This window comes from Accipiter gentilis, chromosome 24 (assembly GCF_929443795.1).
Source record: "Accipiter gentilis chromosome 24, bAccGen1.1, whole genome shotgun sequence".
NCBI lineage: Eukaryota > Metazoa > Chordata > Aves > Accipitriformes > Accipitridae > Astur > Astur gentilis.
Window position 1 is genome coordinate 12,587,872 of NC_064903.1, and position 22,014 is coordinate 12,609,885.

The 22,014-nt window shown below is 47.8% G+C and overlaps 1 protein-coding gene across 2 annotated transcripts in view; it reads right to left on the reverse strand.

The window, feature by feature from the left end:
* Positions 1-22,014, reverse strand: part of LOC126050290 (gamma-aminobutyric acid receptor subunit beta-4) — a 74,529-nt gene that overhangs the window by 45,630 nt on the left and 6,885 nt on the right. For both annotated transcript variants that reach the window (XM_049827978.1, XM_049827977.1), the window contains exon 3: positions 1,099-1,166. In XM_049827978.1, coding sequence (XP_049683935.1) covers positions 1,099-1,166 — 68 coding nt within the window. The remainder of the gene's footprint in view (positions 1-1,098; positions 1,167-22,014) is intronic.

Sequence of the window (22,014 nt, forward strand, 5' to 3'; positions counted from 1 at the left end):
GAGCAGATAAATTTTTTCTTCTCAGTCATATGAAAAGCTCCAGTCTATCAATGCCACCCAAAACCAGATTGCCATTAGATGCCTCCCTTTCCAGTACAGATCTCCAAAGAAAAGCCAAATTACCGTCAGCAAACATGAAAAGCCACTAACTGTTTTTCAACTTGGCAGGCACAGGCTGACTGTAAAGCCACCATTGCCTTTGTATCAAGCGAAAAGTACAATTCCCATCTATTCTTTTAAGGCATAAAAATTAATGGTTCAGAGAGGTGGCTGTGCAACCAGCACAGAAGTATAAGGGATAAGAATCTACTCTGGATAAGATGCCACTAGCTCCAGAGATGCCAGCAGAGATCCTCCATCCACATGTTCACAGATAACACCAGGGATACTTCAGTGTGCTGTTATAGACACTCACTAACCCTACTAGAATTTACCCCACGTTAGGAAGTGAACTTCAGTCTTTCAGCATGTCTGACCACATCACAAGTACCACCAGCAGCGGTGGGTGTATGCCACAGAGGTCCCACATACCAGTCCTGTCTTGCAAGTGTTGTTTCAGTGAGTTCAGGATTGTTTTAGCCTGGGGCTGGGCTAAGGCTGTGTTGAAAACTGACAGGCAGTCCCAGTGACACAGGCCACTCAGTGGGTGGAAGGAGCAAGGCTCAGACTGAAACCAGCATACTAAGAAAGAAATTTGGAAAAAACCCCTCATTTCCTACAGCCCAGTTATGTGTTTGATGTTATTTTTCATCACACTACATGTAGAGAAATGATCCTTGAATTCCTTATTCTTTAGTGAGGAAGAATTCTCTCTTAAATCAGAGTTCCCATCACCCCTCAACATTCTATCCAAAGCAGCAGAAAAAAACTACTTCTTCAGTACCAGACAAATGTCACTCTTCCTCCAACAACTTCCCAGCTGCAGGGAAGATCTGTAGTAGGACGTGAAGGAAGCAGGGGTGTGACTACCCTACTTGTCAGAAGTGCACCCTGAGATCTCAGGTAGCTCCACGGAGCCATTGCCTTGGAAGCACATCTCAAGCAGAAAATGGAAGAAGAATTTATTAGGCTTTTTTAAATTTTTCTTTCCAAACTTACCATGTTGACTTCAGAGATCTGGTCAATGCTGGAGATATGGATGCTCATTCCCACTGTGACAGGGTTACCTGAAACACAAATGGACTGGGTTAGGACAATATTCAAGCCCTCCTCCTTTATCTGCTATTAAAGAATTGCCTGGAAATGCATGGATATGATTTGAAGCAGACCCACATTCCCCAAGTATCAAGGATTTCCAAGTCACATGTGCTCAAATGATTAGACAAGAGTAGATTTCTCTAATTCCCAGCCTTACAGACTCACCCCTAGGAGTAGTGCAGACTAAGCTTGATTCTTTAATTCCTGGAAGTTAATTACCCCCTAGTTATACAATTATCTCTGGTTATTCCAAATAACGCCTTCAGAGACCATCAGTAGGCTCCCAGTGGGCTTGCATAAGGTGTTACTGATTGACCATACAAAGAACATAGCAATCAAGCCCATGCATCACATGGGCAGGAAGATACTCCAGCTCACTCCTATATCACTCCGTCAGCTCCGAGTGCTCAGTCTGAAAACCCCAAGTGAATTTTAATACCCAAGATACCAGACCAGTTACAGGAACCAGATCTATGACGTGAGAAAGCAGCATTTGTATAGTGGCTTTTCAGACCAGAGCAGCACTTGGATTAGAGAACAGATTTCCCATTTTACCAGGGGCATCAGGGCACATGTCACCCCACATCCTCTCGCCTGAAGCCGCAGAGTGGTGGTAGGCATCTGTGCACAAATTTGCTGGGCAATTCAGATATTCCCTTACCTGGTGACCAAGCCACTCTCATGCTGTAGTAAGTGCCACCAACTGTGGCATGCAAGATGAACTTGTGAAGAAACACCATGCAAGGGCAGTCACAGCCAGACCTATTGCCATCTCTTGCTCAAGTGCAGCAAGAGCTGTATTACCACTTCCCACAAACCTGTAGAGTCAGGGCAGAAACCAGCCATTTCAGCCGATTCTTCCAGATGTATGGGCATCCCAGCTAGATGCAGACTCAGACCCAGTTCTACCTAAGCCTGTCTGACTAGCAGCTCCCACAGCCAGGCAACAGGACAGCCCTTTCAGTGGGATTTAAGCCACATAAAACAATTTACAGAGATACACATCCACTACCAAAACCAGCAAAATACCTCCCGTAGCTTGAGACGGTGTTTCTGAGTCCTACCCCTCTCCTGTCATCCCCACAGCCCCAGAGTGAGAGCACAAACCCAATCCCACAGCAAGCAAAGCCCCTCGTCTTGCACATGGCAAGGTGGAAAATTATTCCTTGCAATGCAGTACTAGAAAGGGAATGGCAAGCAGTTATGCCACTCAAGGTATTAACTCTTCCATAGACTCGTTAGTAGATCTAAGTGCTGAAATATTTACAGATAATCATGAAACAGCTTAGAAAGTAATTAGGAGATTGGGGGAGAGGGGAGAACCACACAACTGGAAATGAAGTGATTTTTTAATTATGTGTTACCAGAAGTAGGGAAGTAGTGTCATTAGGGCTGTCTTGTGATTGGATATACTGTTAACCGAGACCCTCTGTTGCAAATTAAGCAGCATTATCCTTTAATGGAATATGAACAACACTGAAAACATCAGAATCAACAACTGTAATTAGGCCTTGCTATGCAAATCCCCTTAAAGAGGCAGTGCTTTTCTCCAGCACTCCTGGTTTGCTGTTGGGGTGATGGAGGCAGGGGTGCTCAGGAGACCTTGCAGAGCCTCTGAAAATCCCTACACGGCCATGCTCCTAGCCGCATCTTTGCTGTACTGCTATGTTCATCTTTCACACGGGAACCAGGTGGGAAAATAACCAAGAGTCACTCCAGGGAGAGCTGATTCTCCTGCATCCTCCCTTGCGCCAGAGGCTGACAGTGGCACAGGAAAGCTTTTAAGGAATCTCACTTTGATAGTTTGTCTTTTTTTCTGAAATCCGGGCCTTGTGATAGAAGCCGTAGCAGGAGGAGGAAGTCACCACTGCCTTGAGGATCTTACTGATTAATTGGTTACAGGAGGAAAGACAGGGCCATGCACAGGGCTGCAGCAGAGCTGGGGAGAAGCCAGCTCCTGAGCCTTTCTGCCATGCAGTGTTGTTTCTCCAAGGGCCGCCCTACTGCCTGCTTTGCTTCCAGTCTGTCACCACCGGTACTTGTGTCACTGTGGCTGTCTCCCCTCCTTCCTCAGTGCAAAAAGTGGTTCTTCGCCCTTGCCACTGTGTAGGAGACCCACTGAAACCATCAGGCTGGATGGTTATAGCAGGAGAGCACCGACAGTGGTGATATACAAATATTTGTCAAATACAAAGTCTATCCAATCTAATCTATCTGTCTAGACATTTGTGCTGTGTTCATCACCATGGTATCTGAGTGCCTGAGGTCATGCAGTGACTCAGTGTCAGAGCTGTGGATAAGATCCAGACCTCCCGACTCCCAGATCCTTGGATGCTGGAGTAGAGATCAGCCACGCTGCTCCCCGTCAGCCTGGGCTCAGCTGCACTCAGCTCTCGTGCGCAGTCAGCAATGTTCCTCTTGGCCGCTCTGAGCACTGCCAAGGCCTCCACACCCCATCTATCGCAGCATGTGGGCGGCTCCACTGCCCTCTTGCAATCCCTGGGGGCTGTGCCCATCAACCCACAGGCAGAAGCGTGTGATTGTCATACAAGCACTCCAAAGATGAAGGTATGCAAAGTCCTGCCTTTACTGGACCTACTCCTAGCTTGATCACAGGGAAGCCATTTCACCTTCTCCATCCCTGTTCTGAAGACTGTCTCGCAGTCTCCTCAGGGCAGGAATGCAAGAGCATGTGCAGAGCCAACAGAAAAAGCATGCCCTACCTCTTACTGCAGCCCAACGAAAAACTAGATCGGCTGGTGTCCAACATTCAGGCTGTAAGTAGTACACAAAATAAACAAAGGACATCAATTCTGCCAATGTTAATAGCTTCAGGCAAGAAGGATACAAAAGTAGGGTATTCAAAATATGGGATAACGTCATCTGTAAATTTGTCCAAAAAGGCAGAACTCCACATTTGTGGATCTGAGATGAGGCAAACAAAGCAAACCTGATATTAAAGGTCCATGCTTTTATTTGTGCCTTGCCAATGGGTGCAAAACCTAAACCTTCTCCCCTTAAAGAAAAAAGATTATGCCTAGAAAAGACTTGTAAGCAAGATCACAAGTGAGGGAGTGTGAGAAATTCTGCCACTTTCACCAGTGAACAGCACCCTCACACATCCTCGTTTCTCACCACCACTGGAGAAATCACCAACATTTTGTCCTGAAAGTAGTTTGACGCCTGTGAAAAATGTACTTGGAAAGTTGGAAGGGAAGCAGACAAAAGAGTTATAATAAAACCTGTCCTTTTTCTGCTAGTGATACTTGCCAAATATAAAAACAGTCAAGGTAGAGAACAAGTTGTGCTAATCTGCAATATTTTCCCAGCAACAAGTTATTACTTTCACATTTTATTTTATAATGCTTAAAAGCCCCAGAACCTAGAGTCATGTTGCTACAGAAATAATTCCTGTGGCACAACTGCAGAGGAAAGGTTGTGTTTCCAAGCCTGTGTCTGCCTACACTACAGTCAGAGGTGACAGCAGCCTGGATCAGGACATCTCTTCCAGATCTCAGCCTGGTACCTCAGCTTCAGAAAGCAGTGAAGACAATAGCACAAAATTCAGTGTAATAGCTCTCCAGTCAGTGGATGCCTACTTGGGCAGCTGCCCTGTACTAAGGTCCAAGCTGCCCTTTTTTCACTCCTACCCAAGAAAGTTAGACTAAAGCAAGCTTGGGTTTGTCTGCCATCAGATCTCCAATTGCAATACAGACACAGCCAAAAAGACTCAAAACCAGCAGGCAGGTAAACAGAACTTAATCATCCACTGAAGCCACACCATTTTTACAAACTACAGCCAATGCTCGAGGAGTCTGGTTCATGCATTTCTGACCACACAAACTCGGCAAAGCTGGCAGAGCCAAGGCATGCAGTTGCTAAGGGACTGGCATCAGCCTCAAACCTACCCTTTAGCCTCAACTACAGGAACAAAGATACTAACAGGGATCTTGGGAGGTTGCACAGCCCATATCTTTATGGAAGCAGACCAGAGTTTCTTTAAACCACCAGTGTCAGAAATTCCACAGCTGCCCTGGACAATCTCTTCCTGCATTTCACTGCACTGAAGGTTTTTCCTAAACACCCAAACTACACCATCTCTGCAGTGTAAATGTAGTTTTGTCTCATCATTTCCTCCCAATGGTAGTGAAAGAATATATCAGTCATCCTTCCATAACAACAGCTTTTATGTACTGAGAAATCATGACAACCCTCTCCCTCCTCCACCATACTGGCTTGCCTAGATTAAATGCACCTGATTTCTTCAACCTCTCCTTAGAGGTCATGTTTTCTAAAGCTCTGACAATTAGTGCTGCTCTCCTCTGGCCTTTTGCCAATTTGTCTACATCTCTATTTTAAAGCACGGTATCCAGAAACCAGCCACTGAAGCAGAGATGACATGTCACCAGTACAGAGAAAAGAAAAAAGCAACCTCCTGTGTACAGCATTCTCATAAAACCACAGAAGCCTCTCCAAACCCACTGCACCCACCCTAGAAGCTGCTCATTTTGTGTAGGAGGTTAGAGATGTTAAAGGGGCAGCCTAGCTCTTGCCATTAGAGTGCATCACGCATGCAGGAAGAGGGAGTACAGCACTGTCTCTTTTGAACAAGAGGTAACATTATTGAAGACAGATTTGTGCATGAGCCCCAGCATTCCCTGCTTGCACCCTGCCTGTGGCATCACCAGCCTCCAAGATCCCTGCAGCAGCAGGAAAGCTGCTTTAAGGTCTTCTGCTGAGTAAACAAAGCCAACCAGAGAAAATTAGAGGCTTCAGCCACTAAACCTACACACGGAACAGGTCTGTGCCTTACCCTGCAATGGTAAATACCCACACGTATAAGACTCCATCCATGCAAAACCCTGTTCCTCATCCCCAGCTGTCCAGAAGCCAGGGAACAGCAGTGGCACTAGAGCCCAGAAACAGCAAGTCCCAGACAAGGTTGCCCTGCACTGGCTGGCAGAACTGTTTCTGCAAGTGCAGGGTGATACAGGCAGGCATGGAGGGCAAGGTTTGCTGATATATGTAGCTACAGGACTGCAGTGCCTCACTTGCATTTTCAGTGACCCCCACACCAAACAGGATCAGCAGTTAGGATATTGTCAGACTTGCCAAAGGCATGACCAACACAGACTGTAATTTCACTCCCAGGGCTTTTTCCTTCAGTCTTAGCCCCACTTCCCTGGATAAGGGAGAACTGTTCAGTATTTAGTTGCTCTTTCTGCAGAAAATAGTTTGCCCAAGCCACTGCTTCTGCTTTGTTCACAGCACTGAACCTCAGGGCACCCTGGCTTTAAGTTTACCGCTTAAAACCATGACCCACATCACTGCTACATGCAGCAATGAGTTAGCTATACAAGGGCTGAGAGTCATGGTTAGTTAGGAGGCAAGAGCTCCCAGGTAATCAGAAGTGCAGAAAGCAGCACATTCAGCATGAAGCTTGTTACTAGCTGAGGAGCTGCTGCTTGGATGCAACCATATGATCTCTTAAGAAATCCCACTCTGTCCCTCCCAAAACAGATACCCTTGAATAATTTTCAGCTGATGGACTAATTAGTCCTGGGCCATAGTTTTTTTTAAACCCACCCAAAAGGTAACTCAGAAGCCAGCCTGTGAGTAGTCAGGACACTCAGATTCACTGTGGAGGAGCCTATATCAACAACACAGAACAGGGAGAATGGAAACGCTCCTGGGTTTTCACCATACAGGAGGATGGTAAGAGGAGTTCACAAATTGCTATCTGCATAATAGCTGTGCTCACAGATCTAAAGACTGAGGCTCTCCTACAGCAGTTAATAGGAGAATGTCTAAAAGTTGCCATCCCAGCAGACTACACAAGCCAAATCACAAAGAATTTTCCCAAGACTAATTTTCCTGTTCCTTTCCTTTTTTTTTTTTTAATCTTAGGTACAGCATCAAGCACAAATTCAGTAAGTGTTAACATTGCTTGAGGAGCGACAAAAGTATCATGAAAGCAGAAATGTTTTGGGAATCACTTTCATCTAGCATCTCTGATTTACAGTGACATCTAGAAGCACCAAGTGCAGCAGTGTCTCCTAAGAACCTACTCAAACTTTTCCAAGAAAATCTAGGTTTAAATACCCATTAAACACTCTCCAACCTTTCTTCCACTTGTTTTTTTACTCTTATCTCCATGACCTCTCCCCCGCCCACAGCCAATGCTGTGCACTAAGCTTGCAGGGCTCAGCACAACAGCCAGGACCATCAAACACATTCAGAGGCTGATATCAAAGCTCTCCCCCTACTCTTAGCAGGTCACTCCATGACATCCATTGGATTTAAAAGAGCAAAGCATACCATGACATTGCTTTTGGCCACTGTTATACATTACCAGAAAGAGAGATGGTCTCATGGCAAGTTAGCAAATATGACATTGCCTTCTTGTCTGGGGGGAACAGTGAGTATGACTGACTTGCTACTGCTGAGGAATCTCCTCCACATAAAGAAAGCATGGTATTCTGGAGCTGAAATACAGGGCCCTCGTCTCCAGAATATCTGGGGCTGCCAGTGCCTGCTATTTCCTCATGGGTACATTGTTCTACAGGGGCAGGAGAGGTATCTACCACCACTAATTCTCATGGAGATTGCAGCTAGTCTCCAAGTAGCTGTGGCAGAAAACAGTTTCTTCCACCTGACAGGTTTCCTGCATTCTGCCATTCTTTAGGAAGTGCTTGGCACTTTTTAAGCCGCTGAGCCTGCACATAGAACAAGATCATGCCCTACCTTGCTATGCTTTCCATCCATCCACATCAGACCAGACACAGCATCACCCTATGCGAGGAGGCTAATGACAATTTCCAGCCTGTACCGTTCTGCTCTCCTGGTAGCCTGGCTTTTCACCTCATCCAGTCAGATGACTGAGTTTGTACTGTTCATTTAAGAATGGCAATACTAGGGACTTTCCAAGAGAAATCAAAAGTTAGAGAAAGCTCTTGCCAAGATGGTGACATCTAGGACAGCACATGTTTGATGGAACATCTAAGGGAGAGTACAACCACAGCATAGCTCTTGAGCAGACCTTTGGAATATCTAAACACTGAACAAATAAAGGGCTTCAGCAAGAGACAGGCTTTCCTCTAAGCAAGCAACGAGGCCAATTCTTCAGCAAGGAGCCAAGAGACACAGCACTTGCAGAGCAGGCAGAACTGACCACTCAAGTACTGCTATCCTGTAATGCCCTTTGCAAACACACAGGTTAACCTTGATAATGGCAGCCACATTTCCAGCATGTTGTCAAATGAAGCTGTCCCTGTAGATCTGAACAGATACAGAGAATTTTCTCAAGCAAGCTGTGCCTGCTTGTGAGCCAGTGCTGAGGGATCCTTTTGGAGGAACAATGCTTTCCCAATGCAGATGTAGCGCTCATTCTGTGACTATTCTAGGGAAAGCAGAGAGCTAAGGAGCACAATCTTTGAGGCACAGTGGATTACCTAATCTATCTCATGGGTATTTTTAATGGATTAGTAGGTATTAGAGTGGGATATGGCAAATATCCCATGGAAATTTGGAAGTGAGAGAGAACAATCAACTGGCTGCAAAAACAGTGTAAAGGTTGTCCCAGAGGTATTGAAGGATTACAGAGGAAGCTAAATCAAGGTTGATTTTAAAAGATGTTGGTAGACAGCTACCCAAGCTGAATAAGAACAAGGTCTCAAATGTACAGGCCTAAAAATGGAACAAGAGAGTAGACACCAACCCTTACAGCATCTGTACAACTGGTGGACTCAGTTCAGGAAAGCACCTGTACACACACACAGGGCTTTCAGCATTAACAAAAATCACTGACTACTCAGAATACCATCTGTTCTTGGGAGAAGCCTAGGTCAATATTCAGGAGACAGATTTTTAAAGCTTTTTTATCCTCAGTGATGAAGATAGTCTTCCAAAGCCTTCCGTATGCATATCTCTTGCCTGGGTGATGCAGACTTGGTAAAGTCACACCAAAGTGAGAGCAAAATAAGTTCCTGGGTTTGTTAAACTGCATATTTGCTCTCATTACAGACATACACAACTGCATCACCTTACTAGAACTGATTATTATCAACCTGGCACCACCAGTGGATCCCAAGCAATCAACTCTTTAAGAGTAACTTTACCCAGAGCACCAATTCCCAACCACCATCCATCCCTTGAAGCAGGCAACACCCAGCTCAGATCACAGCCAGTTTACTTTGCAGGGCTGCCACAGCCACCAGTTTCTTTGTCAGAGCAGGGTGGCTGCAGAAGGCAGATCCATATCTGACCATCAGGAGATGATGAAGGCAATGCCCTGACCTCCTTGTGCACTGTGCTGCTAGAGCAAGGATTGGTCACCTGCCCTCCCCTTCCAGGGACATTGCTCCCCGTGTCCTCCAGGGCACCCGCACAGACCTGCTCCATGGCTTTGAGGTCTTCAGGGTACACACTTTGTGTTTTGCTTTTACATGCTTTTCTGCAGAGCCGGGCACTACGAAACATTGAATTTTCCTGTGGTTATGCTAGGCTAACACTGGGAAAAGCAGAGACACTGAGCATCCCAGATGCCTTCAGCTCTTACTCTCCACCAAGAGTAGTAGCAGGAGGGCAACAGGGCTTCCCAAGCAAGCATATATTGTAGACTGACATCAGATCAGCACAAGCCAGGCATTTCTTCCTCAGCAGCAACGTGAAGCATCAGACCCACACTGATCAGCCGCCCCCACAATTCTCCACCTGAGAAGACTTCCCTCCTACCTCTGTCAGGATCCTGGCAGGCAAGTGTGTCTTCCTTATGGGTCCTGCCAGTGCAGCCATGGGACACAGTTCTGTCCGCCTGCCTGGGAAGCTGCGGGGGACTCGGGAGTAGTCCAGCCTTTTTGCTTTTACTCAGGCCCTCAGGCTCACGTTTGCTCCATCTCCTCACAGCCAGCCTGGGCACTTGTCTGCACTCCTAGAGCCACCGCTCCCCGAGCTCGGGCAGGCTTAGAAGACTTTGGTACCCTGCTGCTCCTCATTGCCCAGCCCATCACCTGTTACCCTGCTTTTTAAGGGGGCAGGTCTTCAGAAAGGGTTGCACACAGACACTAAGTATATTGAAACCCATAGGTGAATGTGCAAAAGTGAGCAGGGTATTTAATCACATACCTACATCTTTCCACCAGAGCACACTCCACGAGCCTCAGCGCAGGCAGCTACTCCCTCCTGCCTCATCTCCAGCTCACCAGGTTAGTCTCAGGACAGACCCACCTCCAGGGCTCCCTCACAGCCTGGAAAACACTTTTTACAACCCCAAATGCTGGATTCCTGCACAAGCTCTGGTGCTACAAGGTCCACAAATGCATATAGATTTTTAAGCAGAATTAGGGCTAATTCCTAGTGCTGGGACCCCCACAGCACCATGACACTCTTGCAACAGCCCAGGAGGTAGGAGTACAGCAAACTACCTTGGAAAACCACAGCTCCATCCTCCCACCCACAGCCAAACAGCTCCCAGTGACAGGGCTGGTGGTCTGTGTGGCACATCCCATCCCAGTCCTTGACTGGGCACTGACACAGCATCCAACCACCCAGCTCCCTCCTTCCACAGGACCCTCTGCTCCCTCAGGTGGGGCTGCCAGGGTGGCACACAGGTGAGGCCATTTAGCAATTTTTCCTGCGTACCAGCTGGCAGCTGTGGAAATTTCTCCCATGTGGCCCATCAGTCTGTCTTCTCATTCTCAGGGCACAAAGGTCCTGATCCACCTTTTCAGTGCTGGGCTTTTCTGGCACATTACCAATAAATGCTTGCTACATGGAGGAGCCTCTCTTATGTGCAGTGGAAATATCACCCCTCAAACAAATGCAGGCTTGGCCTGTACTTGAGTATGTGACCTGTCTGGGAAAACGCTCTCACACATTACCAAATCCTGAGCCATCTAATCCCCTTCGCTGAAAATGAGCTGAGCCAAAATAATTTCAATCGGTTAACACAAACTTCTCCATTCATATCAAATCCATTACTCTGTCCCGGAATTATTTGTAACAAGAACAAAATGTCTGGACTTGTCATTTTTATCAAAGTGACAACAAGAAGGTGTTTTCCTTCTTTTCCCCGTTTTCAATTTTTAATGAGTTAGTCACACCTCCTCATCACTGTTGACAGATTCTTGCCTTTAAAGGATACCACAGCATCTAACTCCTGGATTGAATCCTGTTGGACATGCGCAGCATGTGGGGAAAAAAGAAAAGAAACAAGATGGCCAGGTCAGGACATGCCAAACTTGCACAGATATTGAAATCAGGACCGGGACATCCAGGAGCAATAGGGGACAGCCCTTCTGTGGGCCCTCTGGCCATACCTCCATGAGATGATTTTTTGATGGTGCTGGACATCCCCCAACAGTGCAAAGTCTATGGCTAGGGTCTCTCATTTCTTGTTACTTCTGTCAAGTCTGTTGTGGAGATATAGCCCTTTCCTGGTGCCCACCTTATCCTTCCTGATAGAGCCTGCTATTAGGGCTTTTGTTAATGCTGACTTCAGATGCTTCCAACCACTACCTCCCCATGCTACACACCCAGTGCTTTCCTTACCCTATGAAGGGCATGTGTCCCTTCGGCTCAGCTCGGAGGCAGAGTTTTGGGGTCACATGGTGCCCAAGGCTTGTGCTCAGTGACAGGACAATTTACAGTGCAAGTATTGAAAAAAAGGAGTGAGTCAGGCCTGAAAATATCATGACATTCACATTAAAATCATGAGTCTGAGTTAGAAATCATGAAAAGTAAAGCGCACACACAAACAAACCTCCCCCTTTCCAAATGTTATACATAGGATTATACGTTTTCATCTCACAGTTTCTGAGAGATGTGCCTTGTTCAGGTTATTCTGCATTTTCTCGCCAGTCTCAAGACAGAGAAAATCTTACAAACTTCAGTGATGACTGAGAATTGCAAGACTTTTGTAGGAAGAAGTATTCAAGTTTGTAAGTTGGTCACTTTTGAAAGATTGACCCCTGTGCTGGTGTTTCCATCATTTCAGTAATGATTGATTTGCAAAAGTGTCCTGAAAATTCAGCAGGACAAAAGTTATCAGATTACCTTTTACCCCAGCACCTCTTATTAAGAGACAGAACTAACTGCCATTTGTTCACAAAAATAATTGCTTTCACTCAGGATGCATGGATGAGCGAATCTTGCAGAGCTTTTACATATATATTCATCTCCAGCAATTCATCAACATAATAATCACGCATTATTAACTTGAGTACTCATCAATTTTTTTTCTCTAGCTTCAAATACTAGCAAGGAGCTAGTGCGCAATAGGGAAGAAAAACATGTAGGGAAACTTGTGATGAATATTCTATTTTTGCTATGAAAGGAGGATAAGAAGAAAAATTCAGCTCATAGCCTACCCTCTCCCTCATTTCCAAAAATTTCCTACCAAAAATTTCCTTCCCCAGAGCCCAGCAAACCTTTGCTTTCCAGCAGACCACCCCAGCTGAAGGAGGTTTCCTTTTCAGGTGACAATGTCCCACCTGTAAGCTCCCAACCATAACCTGGGTGGCCTCCTCTCCTGGTGTGACAGCCTCTGATGTTACACCCAGAGCTTTGATACCTGCAATGGGCAGCGCCCTTCTTTATGGATTCCCTGTTGAACTGCCCGGTGCAGCCCCCAAACCTGGCCTTTCCCATGGCACAAGTTTCTCCCAACCTGGAGGAGTCATCTGCTGTGGTCTCACTAACTCAAAGCTCCTTAAAGAAAGAAGCCTGCAGGGGGATTGTCTTCTGTGGCCAATGTGTAAGAGAAGGGCAAGAAGAACACCCCTGGCAGCTGAGATGTGTTTGGAAAGATCTCCTGATCAGACAACCCATCCTGGTTCTGTGGCACAGCTGCTGTTACAACCTGTAGAAGAGGAAGAGGCAGTTTGGTGTTCTCACACTTCAGCTGACTGATGAGTCTTGGTCCCAAATGCAAGCGCAGCATGATAAGCTGTCACAGGAACGAAGTGAGGCATATTACTTCTGGGTCATTGCTCTTGGTAGGGGTTGGTCTGCATAGTAGATAAAAACCTACCATGGCTTTTAGTGGCTGAAATAACCCTGTGGGCACAGAGAGCAGAGTCTCGCACTGGGACAGGGAAGACTCTGACGTCCCTTCTTGCTGACAGCCCGTGGTGAGATTCATTACAGAAGGACAAGAAGAGTGAAGGTTGGAACTAGTGCAATAGCCAGGGCACCCTTCCCACTTTCTCTACTATATGACATGATCATACACAGTGAATATATTATCTGCCATGTATAATTTTTTGAAATATTTAGCCAATGATAACATTTTCAAAATTTCAGTGCTTCTGAAAAGGACAGTGGGGAATGCCCTCCTGCTCCATCCACCGGAAGGGGAACTATTTGTGAACAAAATTAATACCCACTGCATGCGAGAGCCTTTCCTATGGCTATGCCACTTCCATTTCTCTGCAGCAAGAAGTGGGGACACCTGTCTGTTCCCTCTGGGGATTTCAAAGGCTACCACAGTTGAAGGTAAGGTCACAGTTTTGTGGTCAAGCAGCAGACCAGAGTACTGAAGGTGCTCAGGTCTGTTCTCATGAATAAAGAGCAATAGCAGAAAGCAAAACTTCCCAGTGCTATCCCTTGCGCTGCCATGGGTTTTCTGTGTCATCCCCAACAAGCTGCCCTCTCTTGGTGTCCCCTAGATGTAAAAGGGATCTAGCGGTGGCCCATCATCCCATAGCTAGTGGGGAAGATTTGTTAGTCAATGCTTGCGCAGCACAGGAGCCTTGCTGCTCTCTGTCACATAGAGCCCATAATACTACCTGAGAACAAATTATATTCATGCACAATCAAAATCACATCCAGCTCAGCCCTGATTTGAGAATCCTTTTTTGCTGGTGATGATGTCCAGAGCAGAGAGAGCACAGCTTGATTTCCAGAGCCCAGGCTGAGCTGGCAGAGCTGGCAGGTAGAAATATCTTGTTTTGACTGGTAAACTGAGCAAGTTTGACATGGAAACCACTGAGGGAGAATAAATATGGAACAACAAGATGTAATTTTTACAGAGGCTCTTCTCCAACTATAACTGTACTCGGAGCCATCCCAGACTTGAACTAAGAGGTCCTGAGGTCTGGGGAAGGAAATTCAAGCCATGGTAGGTTTGGCTGAGGCTCACCCCTGTCACAAGCACAGACATCTATAAGTGCACAATTACTTAAAAGCACTGTTCCTGCAGGACTGCAAAGAGCAGGAGATACAGGAAGGGGAGGTGAAAAAGTTCAGAGAAGAGAAAGAGTTTTTAGGTCTGACACAAAAACAAGGATAAATGCTAAAACCAGAAGAATAGCCTATAGGAACTGCATGCTCAGTGTTCCCCAAACCAACCTGAAATTCACACCCTGCTCAAAGGAAACAGTGGCACACCTATAGCCTGGGAGGAAGGGCAGACTGAGAAGAGCTCTGTTTCTTTCCATTTAACGGGAACAGGATCAGTCACTGGATCTCCAGGATACCTGTTTATTTGACCAATCTGTTCATGCTATAGGTCTCCACTGTCCAACACTTCTCCTTCTCACATATGTGATGTGAATTCCTTTAATGGGCTTTATGCCATCATTAAGTGCATAATTTGTCTCGTCCATGTTTCTAGTCATGTTTTAACAAGTGCATGATATTTCACGTGAAATATGAAGATCTAAATATACACTTAACAAACCCCACCAAGGGCTATCTGCAAGAATGGATCTTCTGGACTTCTGCACCAAATACTGTCACTACTGCTGAAGAGCCATCTTACATTTCAGCCTGACACTTCAGTAGCCTTCAACTTTTTTTTCTTTGAACCAGACATAGGTGAGAAAAGTGACATGCACACACAGTTTGTCTTTCATGTAGCAGTAAAACTACAGCATATTCCTTTTACATTTTGTGCTATGTGGGTTAAAAATATTTTTCTGCCTAACTGGGATACTGGGAGTCTTAGGAAATGAACAATGCAGATATGTAAAGCTGCTCTGATGAACTGCTCTAGGGCTGTGGGAATGTATTTTGAGTAATCAAAAGGACTTGTACTAATGGGTTTTACACTCTTTTTACATTTTGCTTTCAGTGGCAGTCCCTCGAAGGCAAGTTTACCAGCAAGAATAATCTCAGAAATGGTGACTGTTATGTAGATGTTAGTCAAGGAGGAAGATGGGTCCAGGTGAAATGGCAAACATCCTCCAGACTGGCTATAAGCAACAATCTGTTTTTAATCAGTTAATTAGTTAGAGAAATATTGGAATTATTCTACTAATCAGTAACTTGAATGCATTGTATTTGGTCATAAAAAATCTATGACTAAGAAAAGAGGCAAAATTAATGGAATAAATGCTTTGTTAAAATGATGATGACAACTTTCTTTTAGAGAGCTATCTCAGAGCCCCTCACTAGCCACAGTGCACTGTCCCTTGCTAGCCAAGGTGCACTACCATGGACTAGCTCCAGCAGTGCTGGAAAGCGGCTGTGTCAGGGACCGAGCGGAGCTGCAGGGAAAGACTGCACCAGCCAAAGGTGGAAAGGAAGGAGGAGGGCAACCGGATGCAATTATCCAACATGGGCTTTGGCACAAACATGCGAGTCAACCTCTCCTCCAGTTCCCGTGAAAGTATACCGGCTTAATGGATGATGACAAGACTTCATGTCCTTCGCCAGATACCAAATCCAGAAAAAAATATTTGGTACTACAAAGCACAGCTCTAGGGCAGGCACACAGATTGCTTAGAAACCCAAGCCCAATTTGACTCTGGGCTGAGACTCAGGGGAACTCGTCTTCATTGCTGTCTTCATCATGCCACCCAAAACTCCCTCCACTGCTGTGTCAGAGCTTCCTGTCTCTGAAGGAGGAAAATAAGGATCTTGTGGGGCCACAGATAAATGCACAAATATGTTCAACATGAGCAAGAAGTTCACAAACTCTATCACACTGGAGGAAGGGACTGGTCTAATATTCTAAAATATTATTGCACTCAAAAAAAAATGCATGACAAAACAAAATCGATGAAAGTTTAGGTGGAAAGATGCCCACTGCTGAATGGATGTTATGGAGCCAGTTCTTAATTAAACAGTCCACAGGATCCTTGTTCGTTCCTTTTGCTTGTTTGACAGAGGATGGATTTGCTCTGAGGATGACGCAGGATTATATACCAGAGGATAGCACTGACAGTGGGGTCCCTGCCTGATTTGCTGAAGAAGCTGATAGCCGTGCAGTGAGTGAGGGGGAGACCTCTGGGAAAGGAAAGAAGATGTTTGTGTAGCTGAGTCCTGTTCTCTAGGACTGGATGTGTCACAGGGGTTCCTATGTGCTCCTTCCTATGCAAGTCACCTAAACCTCACAGGCTTTTGTGAACTCTGCATGTCTGTCTCTTGGGGCACTGGGGCTGTGTACTCACAGCTGTGGCTGAAATCAATAGGAGCTGTGCTTTGAACATGCAGTGTGCTGACTACAATGCTGCTAAGCATTCTGGAAAATCAGGTGTTTTGGCTGGGCATCCCACAGCAGGGGATACCTTTGACTCCTCAGAGGAGAGGTGTGAACAGGTTCATGCTGTACTGGTGTGCTTGACAACAGTTATAAAAACAAGTAATTCTGTGTTGTGAGCAGGTCTGAATACAGAGTAGTCAAGAAAGCATGATTCCAAGGTGGTCTTTGCCTGCTCAGTCCCAGGCTTTGCATCAGACACACATCTCGCTCCAGTCTGGCTCAACCTGTCCTAATCACCTGCTGTGACTACCTCAGCTAGTCTCTCCACTGTCATGCTCCCAGCCTGTCCCCCCCTTGAATGAAGGGAACAAGAAAGATCAACTCCACGTGTAAATGGCATCTCTTATGTGCTCTGTAGAGGTGGTTCAGGAGGAAATGACTGTTGGACCTTGCCTCCTGATGCATCCTCACAAGGGACCAAATATAGATCGAGGGAGAAACCCTAATTCTGGCTTTTCTGAAGTCCTGAGTGTCTGACTTTACAGCCTCAAAGTCCTTTTCACAGCATGTATTTCCTATAAAAAGAGCAGTGAAAAAAATAGAAATTCCATCATGTGGCAATGTGTTAACATCCACATATGTCCCAAGAAGGACTGGATCCTTTCATTTCCTGCCACTTCAGTTAATGAAGTAAGACACAACAGCAGGAGATTGTCATCTTCCTTCTGGATTACCCCTAGAGAGGATGTGACCCATGGTCTGGAGCCAGAAGTCATGTAAACGGGGGAGGAAGTGAGGGCTACACAGCTGCAGCCAGTTTTACTGACCAAGAACATCCTTTTCTTAACACCCTTTTCCCAGGAAGGAAAGTGGGACTACTGGCAGCCCTGGCAGCATACCCATCTTTTCTTTGGTCCTGGGCGACACCGGGGTTTGCAGACTTCTCCAGACAGCTCCTGTCTCTCCTTCCTCAATTTAGTCCTTTCCCAATCTGAATCATATTCACCCCTCTGCTTTCAAATCCAGACCTGCTCCTCTGCCCTGCCAGGTTATAGGGAAAGAAGGGTGATATTTCCCGCTGCAGTAAGGCTCTGTGAAATGCAGCATTTCAGGTTAACCCTGTGTCCAGCATTGGGCAATTTCTCCTGCAGGCAGAGAAGGAGATGGCCCTGGCTGGAGGGATGCCTTCCTGCTAAGTCTCAATTCCCTGCCCCAAAGCGTGCAAAAGAGTTGGCTCAAGGCATCTCAGAAGCATAGGGATAATTGAATCTGGCTGCTCTGAGATTTAAATGATTTTGCCACAGAAGTGGAGGGGAAGAGAGCTGGAGAGCTGAGGGCTAAGCCCTGAAAAGGCAGGTTTGCAGCTCCCAGTGCCCCCAGGACAGGCAGCCCAGGACCAGTGCCCGCTCCCCCGCTGGGCTCCCCCCTTCCCAGCCCCACGCCCTGGTCCTCCTGCAGCAGCACCACCACTCTGGGATGCTGCGCCAGCAATGGACGTGGTGGGACCACAGCACTTGTGCCAGCTGGGTTGCTGGCGGCCTCGGGCACCCGCCTGCTACACACGCGCCTGGGCCAGCCCTGCTGGAGGTGCTGCCGGTTTCACCCCCCAATGTTTTAGAAGAGGAAAAAAACCCAGCACATACATGCCTCGGCTTGTTCTCGGAAATTTCTGAATCATTTTGCTTAAATTTTCCCTCCACCCCTTCAAAAAGCCAAAGCAAGCTAGCTGCATGAAAAAAAAAACACAACCACTGTGGCTGAACCTTATACGCAGTGGAAAACAGGGACATTTTCGGGAAGCCTTAACAATGTGCAATACCACCAGCCTTGACTACGTAAGAAACCAAATTCCCATTCCTTCCAGTACAGGACCACTAAGACCGGCTGTTTCCCAGCCACACAGGGCTGGTGGGCCAGGGCTCAGGCACCCCTCCGCCTCCTGCCGCATTTGTGCCAGCCAACGCAGCCGCTCAGCCTGCCAGCCCCGCCAGTTTCGGAGCCCTGAACTACTGATGATGCTTCACTGCAACACTTTATGCATCAGCAATCATTTATTTTTACAATTCTGGATTTCAAGTGATGCTGTTACGCAGGGAAGGGCTGAGGATTTCATCCCCAGGTCCACTGAATTTGGAGTGGCCTTTGAAGAAGAAACACTGGGGAACGAGCAGGACGTGGAGGCAGGCTGGGTCCCCAAGAGATTGCAGGTGTGGTGGAGCAGAGAGGGGCTGAGGGAAGGAGGGACAGGGGAGAGAAAGGATGGAGGCCAAGATATTGCAGCTAAGGAGGGATTTGGGTGTCAAAGGAGAGGGGTGAGACTGGGCAAGGGTGACGAGAGCTGGGAAGCCAGGTCCCTGCCGCAGAGCAGATGAGGAGCAGGACACAGGCTCATTGCAATCCAAGACCCCCTAAGCCCTAATTCTCCTTAGGGAAGTTTGAATTAAAAATGGGGCAGGGAAAGCTGCTGGATCCACAGGCATGAAAACACAGGATTTACTGTGTAATCCTGAGGGCTTCCTGGTCATTCCTTTTTAACCAGGCATTTTCAGATACTGTGCACACCAGCCAGGAGAAACACTAGGATCCCTGCACTCTAGGTGGGCCGGGGGCAAGGAGCAGAGAATGTCCTCCCCTAACAAGATCTGTAAATGATGCTGGGAAAACCATAAATGGTCCCCTTTCCATCCGTTCCTGGGAAGCAGAGCCATCTGCTTGAAACTCCTGCAAAGTTTTGGGCTGGAAATATTGCACCAACGGAGAGCAGCTGAGTCACTGAGCTCAGGTGGGATCCTCCTGCCATTTCTTCATTGCCTTCTCTACCGTGGGGCAATACAGTCTTCATTTGCTTTTTTTTCTTTCTTTTTTTTTTTTTCTCCTATGGAACTAATGCTTCTGAAAGTGAGTGCCTAAGAGCACTTACAAGAACCAGGGTGTTGCTCTGAAAGCTCCCTCTCTCCCCCACCTGTGGCCCTGCAATGCTTCCCAGACCTGATCTGCATCATCCCCTGCTCATTCAGTCCTAAACCGTGACCATCCTGCTTGCCTTACTGTGGTGTAATTATTGTGCTTGCAATATACCCACCGAACCTTGCCCACCATCTCCCAGGCTGGGGCCAGCTGGATGACACCCACCTGCGATTTGATCTCCCTGTGACATACGCTGCCCTGCTCCCCCACAGCCGAGCAGGCTCCCCAGCATAACCTGCCAAAAGACCTCGCTCTGCATCGTTGCTGATCTTGCAGTACCAGGACAGAGATCTCCCTCTTCAGCAGACCAAGAGCCCTGGCTGGATCTTCCTCCTACCCGGCAAATCCCTTCTCCAAGACTGCTCCAGATCCCCACCACAACCCTGGCCAAACCCCTTAGACCTGCTTTACAACGACCCCCTGCCCTTTCAGTCCCAGCTCATCTCCTTGCTCAGCCCATGAAAATTGGGCTTTGTGGTCTCTACATGTCCCACCTGGCTGCTGTCCCAGATCTCTACGACATGGTGTGCTACTCCAGGGCTTGGGGGACTGTGGCTGAGAAGTAAGAGGGGATTGTCCAGGGCTCCCCAGGCAGGAGGGGTTTATCACCTGCACCCCAAGGACTGATGTACCTGCAGGCCCTTCAACGCCAGCCCCTCCACTGCACCTCACCTGGTGCTTGACCCCCTTGGGCTGCCCCCACTGAGCTGGGATGGCTTTCTGGAGGAGTTGCTCCCAGATTTTTCCATCACCTCCGTATGGCTCCAACTTTTCCCCTTTCTCCCGTGTGTCCCCCCATTCAGCCCAGCTCCCCAGGTGAGCACGTCACACTCATTGCCACAGCACTACCCCTGAGAGCCGACCTGCTCATCGGCCTAATGGGTTTCCAAGGGGGTGGGGGAGAGGGGAGGAGAGTGAGTGGCTGATGCTTCTCAGCCACTCAGCTCGGCCCAGAGCTAACGAGGCATCTCAAAATTAAAAAGTGAACTGCAATCCCCAGCAGGCCTGTCCTCCTTTTGGCATTAGTCGGAGTTCTCTTTCTCTCAAAAAAAAAAGAGGACTGGGGAGCCGTGAGTTGCATTTGGAGCCGTTGAAGCACCACATCCCATGGACGGTGGGGGTGCTGGAATGAGGAGGGCAGCCTGGGACTGTTGTGCCATGGAAGCACTGGCTCTCTTAGAAAGGTTGTGACGTGCAAGACCTGCCTGGCCGTGGCAAGGCACACAAATGGTACACAGGAACAGGCTCTTCCATTGCCTCTACATCCAAAGGTCCCCAGCTCCCTCCTGCTCTGCAGGCAGCAACCATGGGTGCGTGGAGAAGGCACCCCCGGATGCAGACATGGTACCCTGCCCTTAGGGCTAAGAGGGTGGGGACAGTGCAGGGGTGATTGCCACCAGGCACTGAGGTGGGGGGAGGATGGCAAGAAGGAAACAACACTCCTGTAGGAGTAAGATATGGGGAAAGCCAGAAGGGAAAGAGCAGAGAATGGCAGGAAGACAGGGCAGCCTGGTTTATCACTTTTGTGGGTTGCATTTCTCACGTGGGAATCTGTCTGGGAAGGACCTTTCTCTGTCTGCACATCTGGGGTGCCCAGCACCAGCTGCTCTGACCTTCCTGCCCCCAGTGCCCTCACCCTTGAGCTGCAGAGGGCCGAGGGCTCTGCCTTGTAGAGGCGCTCTCTGGAGCAGCTCAGCCTGGCTCACAGGCAACTGAGTGGTAACTGCTTTGCTCCAGTCCTCTCCACTCCTCCTGCATGTAGCTGCCTGTCCAGCCAGACCCCTCAGTCACTGCTGGGCCAGCCCTGAGATAGCCCCATGCCATTCCTCTGGGGCACACAGCTCCAAGCAGGACCTGCCACCCCTCCGAGGTGCTGTCTTGGCCATTCACAGCTCACCCTGACTGGTCTTCCTGGGGCAAGAGCACAAGTGGGTGAAGAGTGATTGTCTCCCCCAGCAGAGGTGGCTTACACCCATCTTTCCCAGCTGGAAGGCAGCCAAGGGGTGGCAGGATGTCCAGGTGAAGCACGAGGGGGGCTGTGGGGCAGTGTCCTGGAGAACAGCCCAGTCCGCAGGGTGCTGGGACTGGGGTTCAGTCCAGTCCGACGCATCCCTGAGAGATAGCAGGTCTGCGGACACACAGGTTCCGGGACTTTGCCGAAAGTGTGCCTTTTCCAGCTGCACACAATTTCTTGGGGGGAACATCACCCTCTCCACAGCAGGACTGTGGATGACCTAGAAGCCTCAAAGGGCTTCTGACACATCCTGGTGTGATCCCACTGGATTTCTCCTAGCAGTGGATTTGGCCCAAAATCTCAGAGAGCTGGTGAGCTCTGGGGACAGCAGTGAAGCAAGGAAACTTCACCCCTTTCCCCTGGGCTTGTAATGCCAATGATCTTCAGCTTTCAGACTCACCTTTCAGCCCAC